General features: G+C 41.7%; 2 protein-coding genes across 3 annotated transcripts; one reads left to right on the top strand and one right to left on the bottom strand.

Annotated features, from left to right (window-relative positions):
- The first annotated feature begins 2724 nt into the window (after window positions 1-2724).
- Window positions 2725-6525, top strand: GPR148 (G protein-coupled receptor 148). Its single transcript, XM_053389594.1, has one exon. It carries the CDS (start codon window positions 4080-4082, stop codon window positions 5130-5132), a length of 1053 nt encoding a protein of 350 aa, XP_053245569.1. The 5' UTR covers window positions 2725-4079; the 3' UTR covers window positions 5133-6525.
- Window positions 6526-12875: 6350 nt separating this feature from the next.
- Window positions 12876-27821, bottom strand: KLHL6 (kelch like family member 6). Of its 2 annotated transcripts, none has more exons than XM_053389590.1 (8): window positions 27668-27821; window positions 24873-25301; window positions 21533-21698; window positions 18091-18540; window positions 15902-16139; window positions 15262-15464; window positions 14582-14795; window positions 12876-13332 (listed from the first exon to the last, which is right to left on the bottom strand). In XM_053389590.1, the coding sequence occupies exons 2-8, from the start codon at window positions 25133-25135 to the stop codon at window positions 13031-13033; spliced, it is 1836 nt and encodes a 611-aa protein (XP_053245565.1). In that variant the 5' UTR covers window positions 25136-25301; window positions 27668-27821; the 3' UTR covers window positions 12876-13030. The 2 variants fall into 2 exon arrangements, with proteins under 2 accessions (XP_053245565.1, XP_053245564.1); XM_053389589.1 differs by lacking the exon at window positions 27668-27821 and adding an exon at window positions 27481-27617.
- Between the last annotated feature and the right edge of the window lie 17 nt (window positions 27822-27838).

Raw genomic sequence — 27838 nt, 5'->3', positions numbered from 1 at the left:
GAATGTTCAATGAACAGGCCTTCTGGAAGTAATTTTAGCCATTGCTGTCTGTAAACATTTTCTGTTTTATTTAAATTCTCGAAAAGAACATAAGAAGAGCCCATGTGGTCCAGGAAACAGCTCTCACAGTGGTCAGCCACATGCCTGTGGGAAGCCTGAAAGCAGTACCTGAGCAGAGCAGCTCTCCGCATTTGTGATTTCCAGTAACAGGTATTCAGAGGCTAGTAGCCATTGATAGCCTTATCCTCTTTGACATGTCTTACCTTCTTTGAAAGCCATCCAAGTTGATGGCCATCATCAATACCTCTTGTGGAAACAAATGCCAAAATACTAGTAGCAGCAGCAGCAGCAGCCACAGCAGCAGTAGTAATTTATTTATTACCTGCCTTTCACCCTAAGGTCACAAGGCAGGTTACAAGTTTAAAATGCAACATTAAAAACAGCTAAAAGCTAATTATGATCACAAGAATGAGGTGGGTGGAGGGGTGGGTGTTTTGTGTTGTGTCAAAGTCCAGGGTAAAAAGGTACATCTCCAGCATATGAGAAAACAGTACAGTGGTACCTTGGGTTACATACACTTCAGGTTACAGACTCCACTAACCTAGAAATAGTACCTCGGGTTAAGAACTTTGCTTCAGGATGAGAACAGAAATCGCGTGGTGGCAAAAACAGCAAGAGGCCCTATTAGCTAAAGTGGTACCTCAGGTTAAGAACAGTTTCAGGTTAAGAACAGACCTCTAGAACGAATTAAGTTCTTAACCCGAGGTACCACTGTATAATGAAGGTACCAGACACACCTCTGAGAAGGAGGGAATTCCACAACATAGGGGCTGTCACAGAGAATGTCTTCTCCTGGACCACCTGAACTTCTGAAGCTATGTAAAGAAATACTTTATTTTCTCTGTCCTGAATCTTCCAACATTCAACTTCATTGAACGCCCACCCCAAAGCTCTAGTATTATGACTGGAAACCAAAAAAAGCACCATCTAACCCTTTCCCTGCCCCTGGGCCACACCCCTCACAGTCATTCCTTTGCATCCTCCTTCAACTTTTGCCTACTTAGAATTTGTTTTTGAATTTGTTGTAGAATTTGTTTGCTTGCCTGGATGGAGGTAAAGGTAAAAAAAAAAGGTAAAGGACCAGGGGGGTATAAATGTGTGCAGAAACTAACCTACTGCACATATTCAGTGTTCTGCCCACTTTTGCCTCTGACCTCGCACACCACTAGCATGTGGCCTTCAAAAGCTTGTCTAGAAAGGAATATGGCCCTTGCATTTTAAAAAAATACCGCTTCCTTGTTTAAAATGTTTTTCTGACATTTAGCTGAAATGTTTCAGGGCATTCAGATGGAAGGAAGGAGCCTCTAAAATGTTTTTTTTAACTCTCCTATTCCTTCCAATACACTTACCAGTGTCTTTCACCTGAAGAAGAAAATGTAGATCTAAGGTTTCCTTCACTCTGCAAAAAGACCTTTAACTTTTAATCAGATATTATTTTATATATTAGAAATATACATATGTCAATTCCTTATATACCTAACTTATTTCCTGGGACACATGTTCTAAATATTTTTTGTGGGGGTTTTCTTGGCTGACAACATTTGAGTTGAGCCAAGTGCTTCTAACAACCCTGAGAGGTTTCCATCAAACCTTTGTCAAGGAAGACAAACTTCATTGGGATTCTGTCCTTGTATTGGCATCTTAAAATAGAACTCAGTTATCCCATGTTAATCATCCCTGATGTACACTCTGATCTTTAGCAGCCTAATTGGGCTACGTTTGTGCTGAAAACTTTTCTGAGGCCACTTCTAAGATTGGGAAATATCAATACTCTACTGAATGTAAAGCAGCTTGTTCTGCAGGAATATTAAGCAGTAGGGAGTTTTGCTCCTTATATTAACGTTCGTAGGCTAGAAACATCCATTGCAGGGGTTGGATGGCAACAGGCTGAAGAGAATATGGCTCTACAATATGAGCCCGCCTCCATGCTCCATTTCACATTTCGCTGATAACTGTCTGACAGTGTAGATCAGAGCAACACACACAGGGCCAACATTCAGGGCTGTCCCACCCATGAGGCAAGGTGAGGTGACTGCCTCAGGCAACAGGATCCACAGGGGCAGCAGATCCTGATGTAGATCCTTTATTCCCCCTTTGTTCCTGATGTCAATCTTCACTCCCCCCCTTCTTCCCTGCCATTGGGGGGGAGGGTGCACCACTTTGTGGTTTGCCTAAGGTGCCAAATGTCTTGGGCTGGCCCTGTTAGCATTGAGCAGCCACATAGCAAGAAAGTGGGCAGAAGGTCTGGCAGCCATTTTGTAGACAGAAGGCAATCAGGGAGCCAGCAATACAAGCCAGTAGCATGGAAGCTGCTCTTTCACTGCATGTCTCTTTGTGTGGAGCAGAGAACTAAAACCATGCTTATTATTATTATTTCACAACAGCCAGTCTAAAGGCAAGCAGACGATCTGTTGTGTTTGTTAGTGTCCCTGGTTTGCTTTACGCAAGCTCTGGACTTCATCTACTCTTGTGTCTAGAGAGGACATGGTGTGTCATGTTATGCCAGGTGTAGAGACAGTGTGAAGGGGGTCCCCCCCCCATTTCACAATGCTAGAACATTCCAGCTGAATGTTGGGAGATTCAGGACAAACAAAAATAACTTCTTCAGCACTTAGTTAAACTATGGATTTTGCTTCCACAAGACTGTCAACTTGGACAGCTATAAAAGGGTAATACAGTGGTACCTTGGGGTACAGACGCTTCAGGTTACAGACTCCGCTAATCCAGAAATACCTCAGGTTAAGAATTTTGCTTCAGGATGAGAACAGAAATCGCACAGCAGCAGTGGGAGGCCCCATTAGCTAAAGTGGTACCTCAGGTTAAGAACAGTTTCAGGTTAAGAACGGACCTCCAGAACAAATTAAGTTCTTAACCCGAGGTACCACTGTAGACAAATGTATGGAGTATCAGGCTCTTAATGATTCCTAGTCATAATTGCTACATTTCCTCCAGTATCAGAGGCAGCATCCCTCTTAATACCAGTCACTGCGGATCAGGAGAGTGCTATGACATACCCTGATTGTGAGCTTTCCGAGACATCTAGTTGACCACTGTATGAACAGAATGCTGAATGAGATAAGTCTTTCATCTGATCTGGCAGTGCTCATATTCATTCTAGATTTATTTAATCCTTTGTTTTTATTATTCTTTCCTCCTGATTTAGGGAACAGCTGTAAAGGATGTAGAATTGTATTGTATTGTTATATGTTAATAATCTTTCCATTAATCGTAAGAAAATAGTTTATTTTGCATTGCGTCTATTCCTCATCCCAAAGCATATGATGAAAACAAAAAGCACTTTAAATTGGGCAGGGGGTGTCAAGCCACATTTTATTCTCCATTTTGCAGCTCAATATTTCATAGTAGGTGGCAATAATATATATGGGATTTTGGTGTATGTGTACTGTTTCAGATAGCTGAAAATATATGGCAGCAGTCTGCTAAGAACCACGTATTAAAAGGGATTATGATGCACTTGTATTTCAGGAGCTAAGGGCACCATTCCTATTGATTACATTGACTCAATACGTTTCTGATTGCATTTAAACACTCTAGTATATCCTCTGGTTCCATTTATGACTTGATTGCATTGGCAAATTTGGAATGTCCCCTTTTATCTCATCACATCTGTTTAATCAAGCTAATATTCCATCTGCTACTTTGCTATGCTAATGCTTGCAGTGTGGACAAACTTAAGTTCTTAGTGGTGAACAACCCATTTACTTCCCTCCCAGAGTGCCTGCTCTGCAGTTTGAATTTTGAGCCCTATGAGTGTGTTCCTTTCTTCTGAACAATCAGTGTTAAATTTTCTTGAGAAAAAGATTCCACTTGTGCAGATTTCAAGATCTACTTGCGGAGCTCCCATACAAATCCCTATGTTTTGCCATCAGCTATCATTACAGAGCTGACGACAGATGGTGATCTGGTTGCTATAAAATGCATCTTCGCTTGTTGCAAAACCTCAGCGTTGAAGAACTTCTTTTGTATACATCAGCTGCCACTCCTTATCTCTGGGGGAAATGAACTTCTCACTATGTGTGCCAGCCAGGATTTTGAATGCAACCTTCTCCCGCTATAGAGAAGTGGCCTCAAACGCCTCCTTCACTTTGGATAAAACTTCATTCCAAAACCTGCAAGAATTGATCATCTATCCTCCATACTCCAAGACAATGATGTTCCTGATCCCGCCGATATTGTGCCTTACAGCAGCCGTCCTGATCAACCCTTGCATTCTGTTTGTGATTCTTTCTCGTGTCAACATCCGTCAGGAGACAAGATACCTGCTGCTGGGAAATGCTTTGCTCTGTGATTTGTTATATCTGATACTCTATGCTATGTCTGCAGTTTTCAATGTAATGAAACTCCACCTTCCCAAGAACCCTTGTGTGCTCCTGTTGTTTCTGCTGGCCATGACTTACTGCGGAGGGTTGCTAACGGCTGCCGCCATGGTGCTGGATACATATGTGGCCATTTTGTGGCCTTTGCATTACATCTCCATTTTGCCATCTTCACGAGCAAAGAAGCTGATACTGTTCCTATGGATCTTGTCTGGGATTTTCCCTGGGATTGTCTTCTTAATACTCAAGTTTACCCAGAAACCCAGTGTATGCCCAGTGGAAAACTGCTCTGTCCCCATAATACTGGTAATGACTCTACATGGAGATGGGGCCGTGAAATCCTGCTATGTAGTCTCCGTTTCTGCCCTTTTTCTCTGTCTGTCCCTCATACTCTGCTGTTATATGATCCTGTATTTCAAAACAAAGCAGTCAGGCATATGGAAAAGCATGTTCTCTAGAGCCAGTGTGACGTTCCTGATGCATCACATTCTCTTGTTCTTTCATTTCTCTCCCCTCTTGGCTATTGTGGTGGACTCCTTGCTTTATGTCAATGCCGTCATTGGGACACAGACAGGGATATTGGTCTCTCTAATAATATGCAATGTGCTGATAATCTTGCCCAAAGCTCTCTTGCCTTATCTGTGTGGGCTTCGATACAGGGAGATAGCCTCATCCCTCAAGTTCTTCTTCAGACGGAAGCGCATGACTGCCGTGTCTCCAGTCTCAACCATTTGAGCAGAAACATACAAAAGACTTGCCGTGGTTTGGAGCTGTATTTGACCTCTTCTATCAAGTTGGAAGGATTCCCCCCCCCCCAAAAAAAAAATCATTCATTTGTTGTCTGCTGGCTGAGTTATTAGCCATTTATTTTTCCAAGGTCAGCATACTGTGAATGGAAAAGTAGTAGTATCAAGCTGGTATTTTGATATATAATGATAACAATGTTGTGTTGGATTAGATGTCATGGTGCAGCAGTAAATTAGAAGGAAGAATTTAACCAAAAAAGAATTTTCACCTGTAGAGAAAACTGGAAAACCAAAGAACATGGGCAAGTGTAACAATTGTTACTATTCTGATTTCAAAGTCATCAGATGTGCTTGGTTTTCAAATGAGGCCCCATGTGATTTTTTTTTTAATTTTATTGTGCATTTATGATGATTTGCACTTATGGTGGTTTGGGGGCAGTCATACAATATTCCACTTTCAATACTGTTCATGTCTACTGTTCAAGTTTTGGGGTGGCCATATGGCTTGATTTCCTATCATTGCATATCCTCTAATTTCTTGCTGAAATCCTTTAACTTTTCATACCACAAACAATCTGGGGGTGGATCCTATTTTATTTTATTTTAGCTACAGTGCAAGAATGTCCCTCCAGACAGCAATAGAGTGGTAGCAATGGGAAGGCATCACAGAACAAGTAATGAAGTCCCGTGATGTGTGGACAGTCCAGTATAAATCCACCATTAAAGCACTATTGCTGAGTAGAGAACATGTCGCAGAATACACCCATAAAAAACAGCAGCCTGGAAGTGTCCTGGATTCAGCATGCATATTCCTGTGATCAGATTGGTGATTGTCTACATTCCCAATTACATCTCTGAAACAACAAATATCTCCCTACCTTCCAATAGCATATTAACTTTGTATATACAGTTCAATCCTATGCACTGTCCCCTTGATTACTGTTGCATCTATTTGTCTTTTCGTCTGTTGCTGGACGTATGAAATGTAGCTATGAAGGCAGAGGAAACATATGGAATTTCTGAGTTACTGAAAATGTATGGAAATTGTGAGCTACTATAGGGGATGTGTCAACAGAGAACCTGTTTACAATTTTCCATAGTTACAGGTCTCTGTGTTGTTTTTAGCACTCTCATCAAATACAAGCATAAAGATGTTAGAAATTGTGTGACTTGATTTTAGGGGGAAATTACTTTTACAGCATTATCTAGACCTGAATTGGGGGACATTATTTCTTTCGGAGGCTGTCTTTCCCTTGGGAGTAATCTGTCAGGGCTGCACATCAGCAGTGGGGCTGAAGCCAGCCGTGGGTAGGTTCAAAGCCAGTCCTCCCTCCCTCCCTCTCCCCCGCTCTCTCTTCATAACCCCTTTTTCTCCCTCTCTTTCTGACACCCTTTCCCCTTCCTCCCAGATCCTTGCATGCTGAGGGAGAATGGAGCCCTGGTGCCACAGATTGCCCACCCCTGATTCAGATTAAGGACTCAGTTTGTCACTCTGAGATGCCATTTACACTTTAGCCAGGGGAATGCAGAATGTAACTAAGCAAGAATAGAATTTCATCATTTGTTGCTGTGCTCTTATCTATAGACTGGAAAATCAGGACCTAAGTATGCTTAGGGAACTGATCAAACTAGTCTAGTTTCTGGGACTGGGCTGATTGCGCCAGACATACACCAAGGGTAAACAAAGTGGACTGTGAACAAGTTTCAGTAAATAACAACTCACAGCAAATGTTTTCATCTACCAGTGTCCCGATCCACAGGCTCCAGGAGGGCCTATGTGAGTGGTTTCATGCAGGGATACCAAAAAAGGAAGGGCCAGTTTTAGTGCTTTATTAAAGAAAGGCATGAACTTACAACACAGTTTGCAGAAGCCTGCTGCCTTTGCAGACTCGGAGATGGATGGACTTATACAAATGCAAGCTATGTAAGCTGGCATCAATAGCCCAATTAACACACCCCTGGCATGGAGGCCTCTTCCCATCTCCCAGATAAGGGAGTAGCTGACAGGCAGCCAGTATGAGAAGCCTCCCCTCTCCCAACTAGGTGGCAATAGTGCAGGCATTATCCATGGCCACATCCTCCAGAATTCTGGTTGAAATGGCCTTGGAGAGTAGAGGGGCCAGAACGTCTGGGTTGGAGCACTGTTGAATGCTTTTTTCTTTTTTCTTTGGGTGATGGCAGTGGTGTCCCATGGCCCAGTGGGTGGGCAGTGGCAGTAGCAACATCACCAGTAGCAGCAGGTGGATGGCAGACTGCTTGCTGGGTGCAGTGGAGCTGGCTGTGGCATGTGTGGCAGGCAAGCAGGTCAAACTGCTGTGGATGAATGGAAATGCAACCCCCTTTTGATCTACTACTTGAGGCATTTGCTCAGTTGGCTAGAATGGTGCTGATAACACCAAGGTCATGGGTTCGATTCCCGTATGGGGCAGCTGCGTATTCCTGCATTGCAGGGGGTTGGAGCAGATGATCCTCAGGGTCCCTTCCAGCTCTTCAATGCTATGACTCATTACAGGGCCACCCTTGCACGCTGTGCTATTGTTTATTACTCCAGTTTGCTGTTTCTCATAGAGACGTGTCAGTACCACTTATTCCTGATGTTATTTATGGTTTTCAGAGCTTTGATAGGAAGAGCTTAGCTCCAAGAGGAGTGTGATAGTCCATGCTTCCCCAAAGCTCTATACATGATTCAGAAGAAAAGAGGTTATCATTCTGCAGTCGTTGCAAAGGACATTCAGGCTCTGAAGCTTGAGAAGAAATCCATTGGTTTAACACAAGGACGGAACGAACCCTAGGCTAAAGGGTGGGGGAGACACAACACTTTTCAGAATGCCCGTTTGACCCATCCATCAGTGGCTCGAGTCAATAACACGACTATGTTGGAAAGAAAGTAAACATTCAACAGTACATCCTTTAATCCTTTGTGAGGCTACTTTGTTCCCCCAGCAACATTAAAAAATGCAGAGAAACATATACAGGGGCCCTTTCTACTGAGGAGTGGGTAAATAATGTTCTGTTGACACAGAAAGTTGGGCTACCAGCCAAATTTTTCAAGCTTAGTATGGACATAAACCAGATCCAGGCAGGTGCTGCATTAAGAGAAGTCTCTTTCCCTATCAACATTTATTTATCCTCATGCCAAGAAGATGTTTTTGAGGCATTAGGGAAATGTATTCAACGTGACTAAGATGTATGATTCTATCTAAATATATTAGGTAATTTCATACAATACATGGTTTAAAACACTTTTCCACTCCCCAGATCTATAATGTGCATGTCAAATCTACATTGGCTAGAGAGCATAGTCAATCTCCTCCCCGCCCCCTTCTGCTTGACAACATTCACAAAAAGTGTGACAGAGGTTCAGTGGGACATTTACTATCATAGCAAAATGCTCTGTTGATTTACAGACTGTTCTTACGTATGTTTGCTTAGGAAGCAAATATTGGGATTTAAGTGGGACTTAACTCCTAGTAATGGTTAGCATCGCAGCCATAGAAACCGAATTCCTCCAAGACGATCTAATCCAACCTTCCACAATAACTGGATTGCCTTCACAGGATACTGCTTTGTGTTGAGCCAGACCATTACTCCACCTTGCTCAGCGCTGTTGTCTACACCAACTGACTGTGCCTCTCCAGGTTTCAGACAGGGGTCTTCCCCAGCCCAGCCCTGGGGATTGGTCCTGGGGTCCTCAACATGCACAGCATGTGCTCTATTGCACTATGGCCTAGATTTCAATCTCAGACAGATGTTCATCCTGTAGACTCTTCAAAACCCTTGAGCAATAAGAAGTGCACATCTCCTTGGCTAATTCCGTCTGCTACTTAAGCATTCCAATAGTATGATGGTAAGAGCTGTTTGACAGTGGAATGGACTCTCTCAGAAGGTGGTGACCTCTCCAATGGAGGTTTTAAAACAGAGGTTGGATGGCCATCTGTCGGGGATTCCTGCATTGCAGGAGGTTGAACTAGATGGCAGTAGTCCAACCCTACAATTCTATGAGTCCTTTATTCTGACCTAAGAGTGTTCTATTCCATCTGGGACACAGTGCTTATTATCCTAGCCTTGGCAATCTTAACAAACAGCTGTTTTTAGGGTAGATCTTTGGGTTATGGATGGTGGTCCTTCTGTTCCTTTACACAGAATTCAGTGGTAGCTCCAGGGCTGAATGTTTCTGTTTTGAGTGCTCCAAAGATCCTGTCTTACAACCTGCTCAGGTCCTGATTGTGTGCTACTGGATACCAGTGGCCATAGCCAAAGGTATGTCTTGATACTATCACTTCATCACTGCAGAGCTGGAGCTTGTGAAAGGAGAAGGTGACAGTGGGCTTCCTTAAGAGCAGTTCTAAAAACTAGTTCACACAGGCAGTTCTGGTCATGTGATCACAGCACATGTGATTGAGAAGCGAAGGTGTGTTCATAGATGCAATCCATCTGATCCTTCTTTCTCAGTAAACTGAGGGGGAATCATACACACACAGCACCTGTGTTGCACATTACCATGCCACACACATGGCATGCTTATTTACTCCTTCACCACATGTACTGAATCAGGTTCAAAGGATGTATGTGTGTGCATGTATATACACAAACACATACACATTATACATAGCTAGCCTCTTTGCACATGTCCTTTTTCTATATCTGCTTATCATGTAGTAGTCATAGCCATAATCATAATATTTACAGTCTTAGAAAATGTAACATCATTATATCACGATCATGACAATGCTGATTTAGAAAGAGCCAGAAAAAGCATTTCTTGGAAAAACTTGCAAGCTACTTGCCAAGAAAAGTGGAACATTCTTTTCCAGAATTTGTTGCCTTTCCTCTCTGTAAATAAATGTCAAAACAAAGCAATGAGATCCACAAAACAAAACAGAAATGTTACTGGGGTGTTTTCCCGCTGCCCATTGCGAATGCTGGAATTGTGTGAACTGGAGCATATGCTAGAGCTTGGTTAATTGTCAAATATTGGGAGTACTGAGGACCCTTCCAACTAGCTAGCTTGGGGGCTCTGGTTTAGGAGCCAGCGCACATCATGGGTGAGCTGGGGAAGGGATTAATAAAGAATCTTTTGCAAATTAAGCAAGAGACCTTGGGTGAGTCACTGCCTCTCAGCTCAACCTACCTCACAGGGTAGTCGTGAGGATTAAATGAGGATGGGGAGAACCATTTGCACCTTGAGCTCCTTAGAGGAAAAAGGTAGAGTGTAAATGCAGTAAGCAAATAAATCAGAGATGGGGAAACCACACTTAAAAAAAATATGCCCCCAATTACTTGTGTATTTGATTAGGTGTAAGGTTATGAAACACAATCTTGCACTGTTTGCTGCAGTGCCATGATTAACAGTAATTTCTTTAATTGTCAGTTCTCGCTGTCTCCTGCTCAAAGCACCTGATATGATGCTTAAAAGTTCTTCACGTTCATTAGAACAGAGTGGAGACTTTGGAGGAGGACGAGATCAGGGAGAAAATAATGACAAAAATATTAAGAGAGAAAGAAAAGGCTGCAGTAATCAAAGGGTGGTTTTACAGAAGAAATTAGTGGGTGTCAAAGAGAAAATAATTACCAGGGTGCATTCCAGGAGAAAATTACTGTGATCTGTGCTGTATTGACCACCCCCTCCCCTATTCCCACAATTTCATTTGTCAATCCCTCCATGTCTTCTTTGTCTCTGTCTAATGAGGACTGCATATATTCTGGGCAAGGGGACAACTCACTCCAATATTCTATTCCAGACGTAGCACATGACTGCCCAGTAGGAAACAAAAGTGAGATGGTACTAGAAGTAATTCACAGAAGACTGTAATGAATACTAATGGAGGTGGGAGGGATGTCATTTTGACTGTAGCAATTTCCTTCAACCGTAATAGACTTAAAAGGCAATCCATGTTAGCCGTTTAAGTACGAGTTAGGATGCAACCAGGTACTGTTTAGGATTGTTTCAAACAAGGCACTTTAATATGGTTCCTGAGTACCAAATACATGTGCTGCATGACTCAATCTGAACTTCACACCTATGTATTTTTAGCTGCTTGAGAAAGAACCAAGTTCTCCTCCGCTTGCATATATTTTTTAAGCTGTCACAGGGACAAATGTGCTGCTCCCACACCCAGCACAAAAAGCTTTCAGAGAGATCGGTCTGTCTGTCTCTTGCTAAAATTGGAAAGGTTTTTGTGGTGTTGGAGATAAATTCTGTGGTCCTGCGCAGTAGTCAGCTTAGAGCATCTCTGCACATCTGCCCTTTACTAAATTTGAAGTCTACTGTAAATGCCACCCAAAAGCCTGCACGACATGTCGTTAAGCATCACATGCTGCCGGAAACAGAAGCTTCACAAATGCACTTGGTATGAGGATCATGGGACATTGTTGTGAGTTTCTGGGTGCCACTGAATCCCTGGATTCAGGAAACGTTAAAATATAAGCCAGGCCCATTTCCTGATGAGGAAATCGTCTGGAAGAGGAGCCATTGGGAGAATAAACAGAAGGTGCTGAACCATTAGCAAAGACAAAGAGAGGGGGCTCTGTGTCATACAACAAATGTAAGGGGCCCTTAGTTAACAGACAAAGCAAGGGTTTGAATTCAAGTCTTTTAGGGTTTGCAGTGGTGTAACCTAGAGGGGAAAAGGTTGTAAAAGTGGCAAGCTGGAGAGAGTCAATGCACGATGGTTGATTTCTGTTTGAATCTCTGATTGTGGCTATAGGAGAAATGACCCTTTTGGGGTGGTAAAGATGTGAACTCCTCCATTGTAGATTCAGGTTGTGTGTGTGTGTGTGTGTGTGTGTATACACACACACACCGTGTATCATAAAGACACCACAGTCTCCACTGTGCCTCATTCCCAAAAGGAAACACAAACCCTGGAATCCATGGAATCTCACACCGCTCAGAGATTGGGAGTGGTGTGCAACAATATGAAAAAGAGCCCCCATTGTGTGTAGGTGCACACACATCATAGCTCAGTGGTAGTCTTTGCTTTGCATGCAGAAGGTCCCAGGTTCAAGCCCCAGCATCTCCAGGTAGGGCTGGGAAGGACTCTTGGCTGAAACCCTGGAGAGCCACTGCCAGTCACTGCAGATAATACTATGTCTGACTCAGTTTAAGGCAGAGATGTATAATTAGATTATGAGAAATTAATAGCCATGCTTAGCTTATTCTTTAAAGTCATAACATACAATTTTCCTGGAAATCATGTTGCAACATCAAGCATTTTTTTCCTTATTCAAGGGATTGTTTTGTACCTTTGTTCTTGGAAATTAAAGATTTATTTAAAAATAGTGTATCAGCGCCACCTTCTGGGCCACAGATGGAACTTAGGGAAAAGAAATTCTGATTGTACCTGAATGCAAGGAAAGAGTAATCCAAAAGCAATGGATTAAATGAAGTACTTTGTTTTGTTTATAGAAAGAGAAAGGTGAGGAGGAAGGGTTTGGCAAATAAATGGAAGTTATACATTGCTTATGGCTTATGCCAACAATGATTGCAAATATTCAGGCTGCCTGCAACGTAGCAAAAATGACTTCAGATCAGAGTATTTATTTATTTAAAACATTTCTATCCCACCTTTTGATGCAAGTAATAGAATTTTTTTCAAAAAATAAAATAATAATATCCAAATTGGCACCTACAAAAATAAAAATAATAATAATAATTGCAACTCACAGAGCTCAGCATTGCTAATTATAGGGGGATCTCATATTGTTGAATGTCTCATTGGCTTACAAGTCACAGGCTATACGGCAGGAAACTGAGCAAAAATACATGTTTCTTGAAAAGCTGTGACAGCCTAGTGGTTTCATCCTGATCATCCTATATAAAAACCTGGGGGAATGAGGTATTTCATGACAACTTCTTCTTTCCTTCTCCTGAGTATCCCTGCAATGTCAGACTGAGACTGCTCCAGGCACTACCTTGCGGATGTATGTATAGGACTTCCGGAGAGTGACACTTCCGTGATGGGAGACTCCGCGAGGGAGGACACATTCTTCCGTCAGTTTCTGGGTCTCAGCATCCCAACACAGCACGGTAGCAATGACGTCGTTCTTCTCGTCTCGTCCTCCGGTGATGAACAGCTTGTTGTTGCAAGGAGCAATCCCACAACTTGCTCGTTCGTGGCTTAACTGGGTGGCCAGGCACCAGGTGTCTGTGAGTGGGCTGTAAGAATAGACTGCCCTCATAGCTCCACCTGAAACAGGAAGAGAGCAAAGGATTCCTTCTGGAAAATTTGTTTCTTTTGAAATACATTCTAGGCTTCAGGCCAAATTGTTAAGTGTCAGGTTTCCTCAACCCACAAGACAAAGAGAGGACAGGACACTTACAGTGGTACCTCGGGTTAAGAACTTAATTCATTCCGGAGGTCCGTTCTTAACCTGAAACTGTTCTTAACCTGAAGCACCGCTTTTGCTAATGGGGCCTCCTGTTGCCACTGTGCCGCTGCCGCACGATTTCTGTTCTCATCCTGAAGCAAAGTTCTTAACCCGAGGCACTATTTCTGGGTTAGCAGAGTCTGTAACCTGAAGTGTCTGTAACCTGAAGCGTCTGTAACCCGAGGTACCACTGTATTTCGAAAAGACAGCCAGCCAAAGACTTTACTTCATCAACTAGCCTTCATCAACCGGGTGCCTTCCAGTTGGTTTGGACCACGTTTTCCAGAAGCCCATGCACACTGAGGCTGGTGGGAATTGTAGCCCAAGACATCTGAAAGCCACCAGGCTGGTTGTTCTCATCAATGGGAACTGTGAACCCCCACCACCACCACCATGGCACAGCATATCAGTATGAAACTTCAAAGAGGCACTGGGGATCTTGCATGGCATTTCAGCTTTCCGTTGAACTGGAAGCTGTCTCCTCACACTGGGGAGACTCTGCAAAGGAGACATGAAATGGAATCCTATGAATAGAAGTATTTTGTCTGCATAGTTTTTTTCCTGCTACTGTAGCTGTGAAACAATGCACGATTATAAAGAAAGTAAATCTTTTTAAACTGACTTCCCCATTTGTTGCCTGATTCTTTGTCAAGTGGGTAGAAAGGGGAAGCCAGTTTACTTTTGGACTTGGTCAAACAAGATTTTATAGCCTAATTCCTATGCTTTCAACCCACACATGTGGGCGCCCAGAGGGATAAATCACAATTAATACACCCTCTCCTACCAGTGCTGTAACTCTCCAACCGTTTGACTTCGCCACCAAAGGTGCATTCTTCCATTGTCTCCCAAGACAGATGGATGCCAACCAGTCAGCCAAAACCATTAAAACCCATTCCACAACTTCTCTGTGTGCATGCACAACCCATTAAAAAATATCTCAACATGGAATTCAAAACTATCCCCATTCCGCCAAGTGGTGATTCACAATGCAGAGGGACCAGAGTTTGACTGCATTGCCTTCTCGTCCTTCAACTGGAATTCTAGAAAAAGTGTCCCAGCTGTACCTACCCACAACATAGATGTGGTCATGGAAACTGGTGGCATTGACACATTTTGCCTCAACAGGCATGGGTGATTTTAAGCTCCAGTTGTTTGTTGCTGGGTCATAACATTGTGTTTTGTCCGTGGCCAGCTTCCCATTGGGTCCTCCTCCAATCACATAGAGCTTCTTCTTGTAACTGGCGGCCCCAAATGAACTGACATTGACCATCAAAGGAGCTGCCTATAATAATGCAAAACAACAGAATTGAGGAACGTGCTGAAAATTCATCAGGTCTTCATGCGTCATGTATATTAATTCTCTTTTTTTAAAAAAAAAAGTAAAGAAGAGAGAAATGAGTTGGGGGCAAGTGATGAAGAGTGTACGACTGACGCAGTTAAGATGCCCATGGAATTCAAAGGAACTTACTTCCAGGTAAATGTCTAGAATTGCCACCTTTGTTTTGCATAATGTGCATCCATGTATGATGGTTGATTGGGTAAAAAGAAAATGCCATTCTAAATTTATCTTCTAGATAATCTTACATTTGCATTGTAGATGCAGGAAATGCAAAAAACAAAAACAAAAAACCCCACACATTTTTGGTGTGAAAACACCATTTGTCTATTAACCAACATCTGAGAGTAGAAAGTCGTTATTTTAGTCTGTTTCCTGTTTCATCAATACCAAAAGCACATCTGTACTTTACCTCTGACCAACAGTTGTGAAAAGAATCATATGTCTCCACACTGTTGATTCTTTGTATACCATCGTAACCACCAATGACATACACCTTGCCACCCAAAACGGCCATTTTGTGTCTCCATCTTCCAACGTTCAAATATTCAATTTGGATCCATTTGTTGATGGATGAATTATATTTCCAAACTTCGTGTTGCGTTTCTTTCCCTCCTGTCATGAATGTAATATACCAAATTAGAACCAAACTTCCAGAATTTGTTCCTGGATTTTTGATTTCTAAATACATATAGCAATATTCTCCAAGAGCCAGCTCAATTCTTTTTTTAAAAAATGAGGGTAAAACTTCCACAACAAAAGCATTGTAGGATAACTGCAATTTGACCACAAACTTATAGTTTGGCAACAGTCCGACTCCTGAAAGAACTATGAACATTGTTACTTAAGCCTAATGTTTAATAGTCTCAGGTCATAGAATCATAGAACTGTAAAGTTGGAAGGGATCACAAGGATCATCTAGTCCAACCTCCTGCAATGCAGGAATCTTGTCCCATGTGGAGCTAAAACCCAGGACCCTGAGATTAAGAGTCTCGTGCTGTAACTATTTTTCCTCCCTCATTTATTTCCATGGGCATTATGATCTTCCTTACCCGATATGTAGACTTCATTTTTTAATGTGGCACAAGCAAACTCCACCCATTTTTTATTCTCACACTCGGCTTCTTGTTCCGTGTTGGGCAGTTTTGCCACTTCCAAACGACTGCGCCTCAAAGGATCAAGGCAGGTGACTTCAGCTACAAACTTTTCATCCTTTGTGCAGCCACCTATGATCATGAAGACCTCTGACTGGAATTCGTGCATTCTCGGCTTTGTTCTTTCAGAAATGATCTAAATGAAAGCAAAGAGCTGGAGAGATCTTTATCTTTTAACATTTTAACAAAAGCCCCCCTTCACTCCCAATAAATAATTCCCCTAGGAACATACCAAGCTCCAGACATCTTCAAAAGTGTCTACCCACCTTCTGAATGCAAGCTGTGCTAATATTTTTTTTAAAAAATGGATTAGAAAAACATCATACAATAAAACGCATATAACTGCAAGTTACCAAACTCATCCCGATCAGTGTACTGGTGTATACAATATATTGTAGTAGTAAACGTTTCACAGATTATTCCAAAAGATCTAGAAGGCATGATTTTAAGAGTTGTTTGCATGCATTTAATGTATGGTTGTTACCTATGTAAAAATATTCTTCATAAGACACACATGCCTAGCTCTATGAAATTCATGAAATAAATAGTCTAACATAAAAAAAACCCTCCACCTTTTCCCCTAACGACTGAGCAAATTGTGGCCATACAGCTTCAATATTCTTGGATAACACTGACTATACCAGAGATGGAGAAAATGTGACTCTCCAGCACCCACCAACCCTGACAATTGGCCATGTAGGCTGGAGCTGAAGTCCATCAAAGTCTAGAGGGCTGCTCCTGAATTAGACCCATTTCAATCTGGAATCAGGTCAGAACTGCCACTGAAATGGCCTTGATTGCCTCACCTTGTGCTGAGGGAGTAACAGGGGAAGTACAACCCTGTTAATTCTCCTGGACCTCTTGATGGCATTCATACTGACAGATGGAAGTTGGATAACCACCATTTTGATGGCTCTAGTGGAAGATCTTTTTCTGAAAGTTATGCTGGGAAACTATTGCTCTGCATCTCGCCTTGCTCTACCTATTCAATTTTTATCCCAACCTTCCTCCCAAAGGAGCCCAGGGTGGCTATGGTGTTCCACAGGTCTCCTCATCCTGTCCTCCCTGCTTTATAACTTCTATGTGATACTACTAGAGGAAAGTTATTCAAATATGTGCTGTGAAAAACCATTGATATGCTGATGCCACCCAATTCTATTTCTTCTTTGCTTATGAGGCCGTAGAAGACCTGAACTGGTGACTGAGGTCAGGGCCAACCTGTGGCCCTCCAGAAGTTGTTGGACTTCAGCTCCCATCAGCACCGAACGACATGGCCAATGGTCAAGGATGATGGAGATTGTAGTCAGAACATCTGAAAGGCCACAGGTTCACCACTCCTAGTATAAGTTGTTACTAATACTAGATCAATAAAATTATCAGTATCAGCATAATATAAAACTAGTAATTATTTATTTACTTATATAGTACTATATAAGTACAAAGGGGTGTGAATTTCTCTTTATTTTTATGCAGACTTTTTTCTTGCTTGAAAGAATATTCAATATATACAGTCCAACTCACACCATAAAGCATCCTGAACTTAACTTTCCATGACAATAGCTTGTGAATCTGCATTACAAACTTTAGGCTTCTTCCTCTTTCCAAATATATACTGATAAGGTGTTCAAAGGGAAAGTATGGCAGCTGTCCAACTCCCATACATTGACACTCATACCCGAAAAATAGTCACAGGTGGGGGAATCTTGTATCACCTCCTCAAAATCTCATTTATTAGGGCAAAAGCTTTCATGGACTTTACCAGAAGCAGAAAGAACAGTGTATGTATGTTCATGGTTACGGGGACAAAAGATGTAAGTAATTGAACCACTCTACTGTATATGTGTTAGTCTTTATGGTGCCACAAAACTATATGTTGTCTTTTCTGGACGAGATTAACATGGCTACCTTCTTGAAAATGTTACCATAGAGATGGATGTTAGGAAGTTAGCATTCCCAAAAGCCAGGATGGCACTGCCACAAGCAGGAACACAGCAGAAAGCTCATTGCAGAGTACCTATAGATAGTTCAAGCAGCTCATTGAATCACTAGTCTGAACTCTTTCTTAATACAATCAACATTTAACTCACCTCGTTCCCTGATAGATGGTACATTCTGGCTTCTTGAAGCAGAGGAAAGACATCAGGGCACTGTCGGATCAGTGGCTCAGCTTCTACAGTCTCTACAAAATACCAAGGGTCCAGAAGGGGTAGTCTGACACCCTCAAGGATGTAAGGAAGGAGAGGAAGTCTTTCTGCTATTTTGTAATGCACCCAGTTTATAACCATTTCAAACACTTGAGCTTCATCAGTGACACAGAGTTCATCACTCTTTAGCATACTATATAGGACATCCACAGGCAGTTCTAAGAACTCGTCATAATTCAGTACTTGGGAAAAATTCTGGATAATATACCCCTTGACCTGCTGCTTCAATTTATCAAGTGAATGAGCATCAGCCAGTCTCAGAATCCCAACACAGTTTTCTGGATGAAGAGCTTCATTGAGAAAATTGGAGCAAGCTTCTACCATTCGCAAAAACTACAAGCAGAAAAGGAAGCACATTAAGATACTATGCAGACATGCCCTCCTGTTCTTGTTCGTTTATTTTACTGCTGTTAACAAATCTTAAGAATGTGAGGAAGCAATGTCCCTGATGTAAAATGTGCAAATGCCATGTTTAGTATGCATTGTTGGTGAAGGCAATTTGCCTCTGAATGCCAGTTTCTGGGAACCAAAAGCGGGGAGAGTGCTGTTGTACTCAGCTTGCAGTCTCCCCATAGGCATCTGATTGGTCACTGTGGGAACAGGATGCTGGACTAGATGGGCCTTTGGTCTGACCCAGCAAGGGGCTTCTTATGCTTCATTGAGCTTGATGCTGCTCATCTGTATAATAAACCTTCAAAATGCTGGGATGTGGTAAGTGGGGATTCCAGGGGAGGAAGGAATTCCGTGATGAGTGGGAAGATAAACAGTATCAGGTAGGCAAAACTGATATCACAGGGCCTATTTGCACAATCATTTGGAGAGTGTAAGAGCCTGTACAAAAGCTGAGGCTCCTTAAGTATCCAGACACCATCTTGACTGTGAGTCCTGGAAGACTTGCTCCTTGCATTGCTGGCCTTTTTCTACCTGGCCATATTGTTTAGGGAGTCTTGTTACTGTTATTGATATTATTTTTAGTATCTTTATTTTTAGATCTTATGATTTATATGCAGATTGTTCAATTTGGTTGTGTACTTTTTGATGTGCTTATAAGTTGTTGGCTGTGGTCTAAACCACTGAGCCTAGGGCTTGTCGATTGGAAGGTGGGCAGTTCGAATCCCTGCAACAGGGAGAGCGGCCGTTGCTCGGTCCCTGCTCCTGCCAACCTAGCAGTTCGAAAGCATGTCAAAGTGCAGGTAGATAAATAGGTACCGCTCCGGCGGGAAGGTAAACGCCGTTTCCGTGCGCTGCTCTGGTTCGCCAGAAGCGGCTTAGTCATGCTGGCCACATGACCTGGAAGCTGTACGGCGGCTCCCTGGGCCAGTAAAGCGAGATGAGCGCCGCAACCCCAGAGTCGGCCATGACTGGACCTAACGGTCAGGGGTCCCTTTACCTTTATGTTTGTAATTTAAGTAAATATTTTTATGTTGTAAGCTGCCTTGAGCATGGTTTTAACTATGGAAAGGCAGCATACACATAAAATGATGATGGTGGTATAAGAGGTTTTTGCATCAACATACCATGCACAGGGTCTGGATCAAATGTTGAAAGAGGGTGAAGGGCAGATCAGATTGACTGGGTGGAAATGGGTTTGAGATATTACTAGTTCTAACTGCACCCATCTCAGACTTCAGTTTACTGTGAATTTGTTTTCATTGTTACTCAGGAAAGAATGCTGCCTTTGGTTAACCCTGGATAACAAAGGAAACATGGGCCCTGGATAGCACACCTGGAACTCCCTTGAATCTTGCACTGCTCATAGACTGGGAGTGGCATGTAACATTATACATACCAAAATCCCAGCTAAAATCTCAAGGAAAGGCTGAGCACTCAGGGTGCTTCCAGATATCAATAGTTCAGCAGTTTTCTCCATAACTTTTTTAAAAAAAATGCACCTAACCTTAGAGTTGATGGAGTACAAAGTAGAGTATGACTTTTTTAAAAAAAGTAGTTAAAAGGAAAAGAGGGAAGTGAAAAATCTGAAACACCATATTTAATGGTGATGGTGTATTTTAAAGAAGTGTTTACAGCAGAGTTTTGTGCTGAGAGCCATGTCCTGTTGACACATTTAGGCTACTTATCATAACAGACCTGGCCTATAAACCACTGGTTCCTGTTTTTTAAAGATACATGTGGGCAAACATTTAAAGACATGAAGCTCTCAAATCAAAATTAGATGTACTTATTCCATTTGATAAACTTCCCCTTTGTATCATATTTACAGCCAGCTTTATCTGCCACACATGGAGTGGGGCCAGGCAGGGCTGGAATGACAAGTTAATGGTATAAAAACTGGAAGGAATGCTGGTCCATTTAAAAATAATTCACGTGCTTCAGCACTTTTTATTATTGTTGTGATCAAGCTGAAAAATTAAAAAGCTTGCTCGCTACTTTGAGACATTTTAGGTACTCCTCATTATGCCAGTCCCATTAAAGTGGGGTAGGTGTAGGGATGACCAAATTGGTCCATTATGGTTTCTGCTGCCTCTCACTGTGAAGGCAGAACACAGCCATCATGGTTAGTTAAGGGTAGGAGCAGCATTATCAACGTAGCAGAACCAGGGATGGACACAAGGACAGCACTCCAGTCCGTCCTGTCATAGGCAAGCAGGCAGCCTTCCTGACAACTTTGGGGGTGGGGGTGGAACTGGGTACGCTTTCCATTATTAAGTTCGGAATAGAGTAGCTGCTTTGGAAGATGATAATCCAACTGGAGAACAGCTTTTACCAAAGGTGTCATGGGCTCTGAAGATGCTCAAACTCAGGACGAAAGGGAGAAATGTGCTAAGGGAAAGGCACGCTTGGCAAACCCTCACCATGATCAACTCCTGCCCGGAAACCAATGTCCCCATTGTGGAAGGACGTGTGGATCCAGAATTGGCCTCCACGGTCACTTACAGACTCACTGTTAAAACCGTGTTTATGGAAGACAATCTTACTCGGCTACGAGTGATCGCCAAAGAAGAAGAAGGAGGAGCTGGGTAAGGCAGGCAGGCAGAGCCAGCCCTTAAACAGCAAAAACCAGTTTAAGGCTGCAGTGCTTTGCACACTAAATTGGGAAATGATCTTGGACTTCTGAGTAAGCACGTTTTGATTCACACAGCATGCCTTGCTTGTGAACGTAGGCTGAACATTAGATCTAGTCATGAAATACAGCAGCCAATGAAATCCCAAAGCAAAATATTGTTTCATAGTAAAATTCAAGTTGCCCAAAGACTAATCCAACAGCTGTCAATTAGCCATTTTCACACTAAACTATGAGCTAAAACTAGTACTCACGTGAATTTGGTATGGTTTCTATGTGCTGTAAATATTTTACTTCACTAACCTGAAAAAGACTAGCGGCTTCCAGGACTTTCTGGACATTTTCCTTAGTGATCAGCACTTTGCTTGTGTAAGTGTAATCCAAAAGAATCTGCATTGTTTCAGCATCAGCTCCCTTAATTACTATTTTTTCTTCATACTTTTCTTTCAAGTCGTTGCAAAACATTGCCCTGAAGGGGAAAATACGTAATTTCTTGGAAGACCAGTCATTCTGAAATACACTCTGGAAACAAGCATAGTAATACAGTGGTACCTTGGGTTACATACGCTTTAGGTTACATACGGTGCAGGTTACAGACTCCGCTAACCCAGAAATATTATCTCAGGTTAAGAACTTTGCTTCAGGATGAGAACAGAAATCATGCTCCAGCGGCGCAGCAGCAGCAGGAAGCCCCATTAGCTAAAGTGGTGCTTCAGGTTAAGAACAGTTTCAGGTTAAGAACGGACCTCCGGAACGAATTAAGTACTTAACCCGAGGTACCACTGTACTTTCCCAATCAATTCATATGTAATTTATTTTAAAGTATGTTTTTGCTATTTTTCTATTTTAAAATATTGAAAGTTGCTAACAATATATATCAGATCAGAGCAATAATAAAAAATTTAACTATAAAACCATAAGAGCAATCCTTTAAAACCACCAAACTGATCTATAAAACATATGGCAAGCTCAGTACCTCTGCCCTCCAGATGTTTTTGGCCTACAACTCCCGTGATCCCTAGCTAGCAGGACCAGTGGTCAGGGATGGGGGAACTGTAGTCTCAAAACATATGGAGGGCCAAGTTTGAGGAAGCCTGCCATAAGCCATTGTTCAGGGTGGAGCAGCAGTTTCTCAGAATGTCCTCCTAGGAAGTCTTTCGGAAAGATGAGAATTTGAACCACAATATAGTCAGATAGTTCAGAAGGGTACCAGAGTAAATAGTATTGGAAACCACTGAGAGGACAAATCAATGGGAATACACTCCCTTGTCTATCTCACAGTGAACAAGGGAATGTCTGTCCCAAATCTGAGATGGAAGCCAATTTGAAAAGGATCTAAATGATCAGTCTCATCAAGAAATAATTGAGCCACCACATCTTGCCCTGATATAACCTTACAATAACTTTGTATGATATTAATTATTATTATTATTATTATTATTATTATTATTATTATTATTATTACTCCACCTAATACAGATAAGAGTTAAGGGTGAAGAACAGTGGCTTGTCTGGGGCTACCCAGTGAAGTTCAAGGCTGAGCTGAGATTTCAACTGGAAACCTCCCAGTTTCTAATGTTATGTTCTTAATCACTCTGCTACACTAGGTCTACATATCTGTGTTTTAGCATTTCAGAATCCTAGAGTTATTGTCACTCTCTTGACATTTGTTTTCTCACATCTAACACTCAAATTTTACTGTATCGAATAAGTGTGTGTTTCAAGGACCTCTTGGGCAATTGTCTGATTGGAATTGTTTTTTTCAGTGTAACTTGTTGGTTTAAAGCAGGGTATTATTAATCTTGCTTCCCTTCTTTGAAGATAGAAACATTTTGGCTTTTTCAGGGCTAAGCAGTCAGAAAGGAGCCCAGGTAAACTTCACACAGGCAACCCCTTTTCTGCATAATGCTGAACCAAAGCTATTGTGCCTAGTTCTCAATGAGAGGGATCGCTCTAAGCATGGTGGAGAAATTACGTTCCATCAAAAGAACATGTACATATTTTTGGCTTAATAAATCATCAGAAGTCCTCTCTCCCCAAAGATAAAAGGTTGTGCCAATCACATGGGATGGTCCATGGAATTATCTGGTGGAGAACGTTATGTAGTTTTCAAAATATCTGATGTAAATATGTGTTCTTATGGAATCGTTAACTATGAGTAGCTGAATGGCAAATACTCACCTGTCAGAAGACCAGTATAGCTACACCATTGTAAGATTAATTTACAGACTGAGCCTATCCACATTCACTTGGAACTCTTGCTGAATTAAATGATACTCCTCCCAAGCATGCACAGGACTGCAAGCTTAGTCATTTAATATTTCTGAGTATCGCTTCACCCCTTCCCCACAAACAGTAACCAAAAATGAGACATTAAAATGAGACTAGTAGATTTGAATCATGGTTGTAAGACACCTCATATCCAAGATACCAGAAGCATTCTCTTATGCCAAAAGAAAGGCAAGATCTTGTGTCGAAATAATTTTGTTAGTTTTCTGTGACTATGCAAGGGATAGTTTTTTGTGAATTGATAAAGTGGATAAAAGTGGATAAAGTCCTACGTTAGCTACTTTAAAAAATGCATTATGATGAGTAGAAATACGGAGGCCAGCAATAAGTGCCTAAAATGGCCCCAATTACATTTGGAATTAAATACGCCAAACATTCTCTCCCCCCCCCCCCCCTTTGTTCTACCAGCTAGTATAAATGTCACACCTTGACCTGACTGAGTAACTTTTGGCACCAGAAGTTAATAATGTTTCTTTTACCATTTAAAAAAATATAATAAAATCTATCCCAATGTCACAATAATTCTCACTGGCAGGGATTGATAAAAAAAATTCTTTTATTTTCCAGTGTAATTAGTAACATGATAGTGGAGTATTTTGTTTCTCACTATTCATTTGGCATATTTTCTCACGGTTTCCAGAAGGAACACCATTTTCTAGCATACGCTACATAAGGTGACCCCCCTGCTGGATTTCAATGTCTTCCTTCCATGTGTTTTTCCCATTTCTCAAATTACTTTCTTAATTTTAGAACGCCGAGAAAAATAGGAAGCACACTCCTTTCCCCTCATTGATTGCTTTTGCCATATGTTGCCCTCCTCATGGAAACAGGTTTTTTGGGGAAAGGATCATTCAGCTTCCACACATTCAACTGTATTAATGATAACATAAAAAGGTAAAGGTAAAGGGACCCCTGACCATTAGGTCCAGTCGTGACCTACTACCTAAAACACCCAGGAGCCTGTGGAACAATGCTTTTTAATGGGCAGCTGTTGAATTAATATTTTATTTTATTATTACCAATACAATTATCTGGACATAGTTGGGATTGTTATGGAGGGGGGAAATGGGGAACTGTAATCGATTGCATGTCTGTTCCTATATTCAAAATTTTTCTATCCCACATACCTAGCATTCTCAATTAATATTCTGGATGCTGTAATTCTCACCCTTCTTCTGACATGCCACCAAATATAGACATTTTGGAAGCTCATAGACTGTTGGGGTAGGTTTCAAATCAAGTGCTCGCGGAATGTCAATTTCCCATCTTACCTGCTTAACTATTTCTGGTTGCAATTGAACATCCAAATGAGAGGAGAGGGGAAAAAATACTTAATATTAAATATCTCCCTTACCTAAAATAATTGCTTGCCGCTGCTAGAACCACTCGGTGGCATGAGAATTTCATGTTGCCCACACACAGGGTAACGTCTGTGAGAGAGTTTTCCAGTCGGAGGTTCTCCAAGCCGTTCTGCAGCACCATGGATAGGCCTGTGTCATCAAACTTAACCCTTTCACTGATGGAGACCTCCACAAGCTCTCCCATGTTCCTGGAACACTCATTTTCCAAAGGCAACGGAGATTCCTCCTCCAAGTTCTTCTTCACTATGTCTCCCATGTTTTGATCAGCAGCAGCACATCATGCCATTGATACTTCAATCTAAGATGGTTCCTGAGCTTCAGACAAGTCATGCTGCAGAAGCAAGACGGATTTCCTGTTTGGGCCTCCCCACTTATCTACAGCTGTCACACATGCATAACAGGAAGCCTTGCACTTTCTCATCCTGTTAACACAAACAAAGTCAGTGGGGTTGTGTTGTTATTTTTTAATTCCACACATTTCCAAGCAGTTTTACTATACCTAAAGAAGACTTTAAGGTGCCTTTGAATATGGGATTATAACGCATGCCAAAGACCTCTAAAACTGTTCTGAAATCAGCATTCTGCTGCATAACATATATGTATATATCCATCCAGATATACTTGATGAGCATGATGGGAGACTTATGGGGTTATAATTTTAACAACCAGCATTTTGAAAGAATGCCTAGAGTAAAAATAAGCTTTGCATGCATGCATTTATGTATTGTGTGGTAACAACTGGCAATTGTCTTGGCTTTGAGAGGTATTACTTGCCAGTTTGGAAGTATCAACAATATTGTTTTCTAGCTGCCTGCACTGACTATCTCTGTATCTGCACTTTATATATATTTTTACACACTATACACAGCTCAATGAGGATTTCAGTACAGAGATGGCCTGAATGAACCAAAGCTACGTTTGCCATTTTGGATAGCACTTAAAAAATAAATTTTAAAAGCTCCCAAATAACAACCTCCCTCTCATAAGTTAATGCTGAGATACATGGTATTATTAGTTAATTAAAATGCAATTTCTATGGATGCAGAGTTTCCCAAATATGACGCAACCGTGTTCTTAATGCAAAATGTGAGCAGTTATTACAACAAGCATACAATTTCACCTGACCACTTTCTAATAATAATAATAATAATAATAATAATAATAATAATAATAATAATAATATACCCCATCCATCTGGGCTAGGTCTTTAGAAGCATGACATGGATCAGATGCCAGCCATATCACAGACAGCATAATGGCAAGCATTAAATGCATTATATTGATTAGCAGCAGCAGGAAAAAACAGATCTGCTAAGCTCTGTGCTGGAATGACTCCAATGGCTGAGTCACCTTTATGATGTCTTGGGAATGGAGGCTTCTGTGAGATAACACTTACTCTCTTCACTCTGGCCTTACAGTCTACTGCAGTTTATCACATAGATTCTCAGAATTGCATAGAAAGTTTCCATGCTTCAGTCTGACATCCAGGAATAGTTGGCACAGGTGTAGAAACTTTCCACATGACTGGAAGGATCAACATGATAAACAATGTTAACTTGCAGCCACCATGAATACAGTACAGTCACCATGCAGTAGTCTCTTGTCATAGGGAGAAAGCTGCCCTTGATTATATTTCAAGAGACTTAATCCATATGCTTCTTTTGTTTCCATTTTTAAAATTATATTTACCCTAGATCCCACCAACGCTTTGTCCCTTGTATTTCACTTGCTGTTTTAGGAGTAACTTTAGATGGCATTTTGTCACAGGACTATCAAGCCACACCTTTGGTAAACAGGACTGATAAAGGTCCCCTCCAAACTGTCAATATTTTGTGGGAGGGACTGAAGCACATACGAAAAAATTAGGTTTGTGCAATTAAAATGTGCAACAAAGCCTCTTTGTGGTTAGGAAAGTGACAGGGAAGTACATGCATGGAATGAATGAATGTACAGGAAGACACATATACAACCCACAAGCATATCAGAATGAATGTTCATTGTTGTATAACCTCCCCACCAACAAATCAGAACAAAGCATTAATAAAGATTGAGCATAGTCTAACCTCCGCATAAGCTTTTATGCAGGCAAATAAGAATAAATGCTCTCTAAACAAGTCATCTGGAGGAGCCACTCTTATTAGTAGCACTGGCTATAAAATTCTCCATAATTCAAATGGACCACACACACACACACACACACACACACACAGGTTAATTTGTGGTATAAACTACCACCTTGACTAGTAACAACTGCCACAATTTGGTATTGCCTATATGAATCAATTGGGCAAGTTTTTCTGGAAATGTTGAATAATGAATCCTGGGAACTGTCATTTACCCCTCACAGAGCTACAATTCCCAACACCCTTAGCAAACTACAGTCCCTGGGATTCTTTGGAGTAAGTCATGTGCTTTTAATGTATGGTGCATACACAGGCTTTGTCTCTCTTTCACATTTTTTCTTTTGAAAGACTAAGTGTTACAGCCTGGTTCCATCCTAACTAACTGCTTCAGGGTGCAGGGTTATTCATACATTTGTCTACCCCCTTTCTGCCATGGCATCTCAGGAAGTTTACCCTTTTATTTGCATTTCTTGCCTACCTTTCCTTCAAGGCTCTCAGTGTGGTGTACATGGTTCTCCTTATTTTATCCTCACAACAACCCCGCGAGACAGATTAGGCTGAGACAGTGGCGAAGGCCACCCAAGTGAGCTTTATGGATGACTGGGAATTTGAACCCTGGTCCTAGCTAAGCAGTCTAAAACAAATTTACAAGAGCAAATGTAGACCTAGCACTGAAGGCAAGAAAGTGCTCAGTTCTGCCCCTCTGGTGCAACGCGGCATTGCATCGCAAACCGTGAACTACATCTCCCAAGAACGTTTGCAGCCGGCCCGCCTCTCATTGGCCGGCACATCCGTGACATCATGTGTTTTGGCTCTGGGAGGTCACATGTTTCGGG

Source organism: Podarcis raffonei, chromosome 5 (genome assembly GCF_027172205.1).
Source record: "Podarcis raffonei isolate rPodRaf1 chromosome 5, rPodRaf1.pri, whole genome shotgun sequence".
NCBI lineage: Eukaryota > Metazoa > Chordata > Lepidosauria > Squamata > Lacertidae > Podarcis > Podarcis raffonei.
The sequence above is the reverse complement of the archived record's forward strand: the minus strand, read 5'-3'. Positions and strand labels throughout refer to the sequence as shown.

Coding starts and splice junctions, on each gene's coding strand:
- GPR148 (XM_053389594.1), top strand. CDS start 4,080: ATGAACTTCTCACTATGTGTGCCAGCCAGGATTTTGAATGCAACCTTC.
- KLHL6 (XM_053389590.1), bottom strand. CDS start 25,135: ATGGGAGACATAGTGAAGAAGAACTTGGAGGAGGAATCTCCGTTGCCT. Junction 21,699..24,872: donor GCGGCAAGCAATTATTTTAG/GTAAGGGAGATA, acceptor TTTCCCCTTCAG/GGCAATGTTTTGCAACGACT. Junction 18,541..21,532: donor AAGCCGCTAGTCTTTTTCAG/GTTAGTGAAGTA, acceptor TTCTGCTTGTAG/TTTTTGCGAATGGTAGAAGC.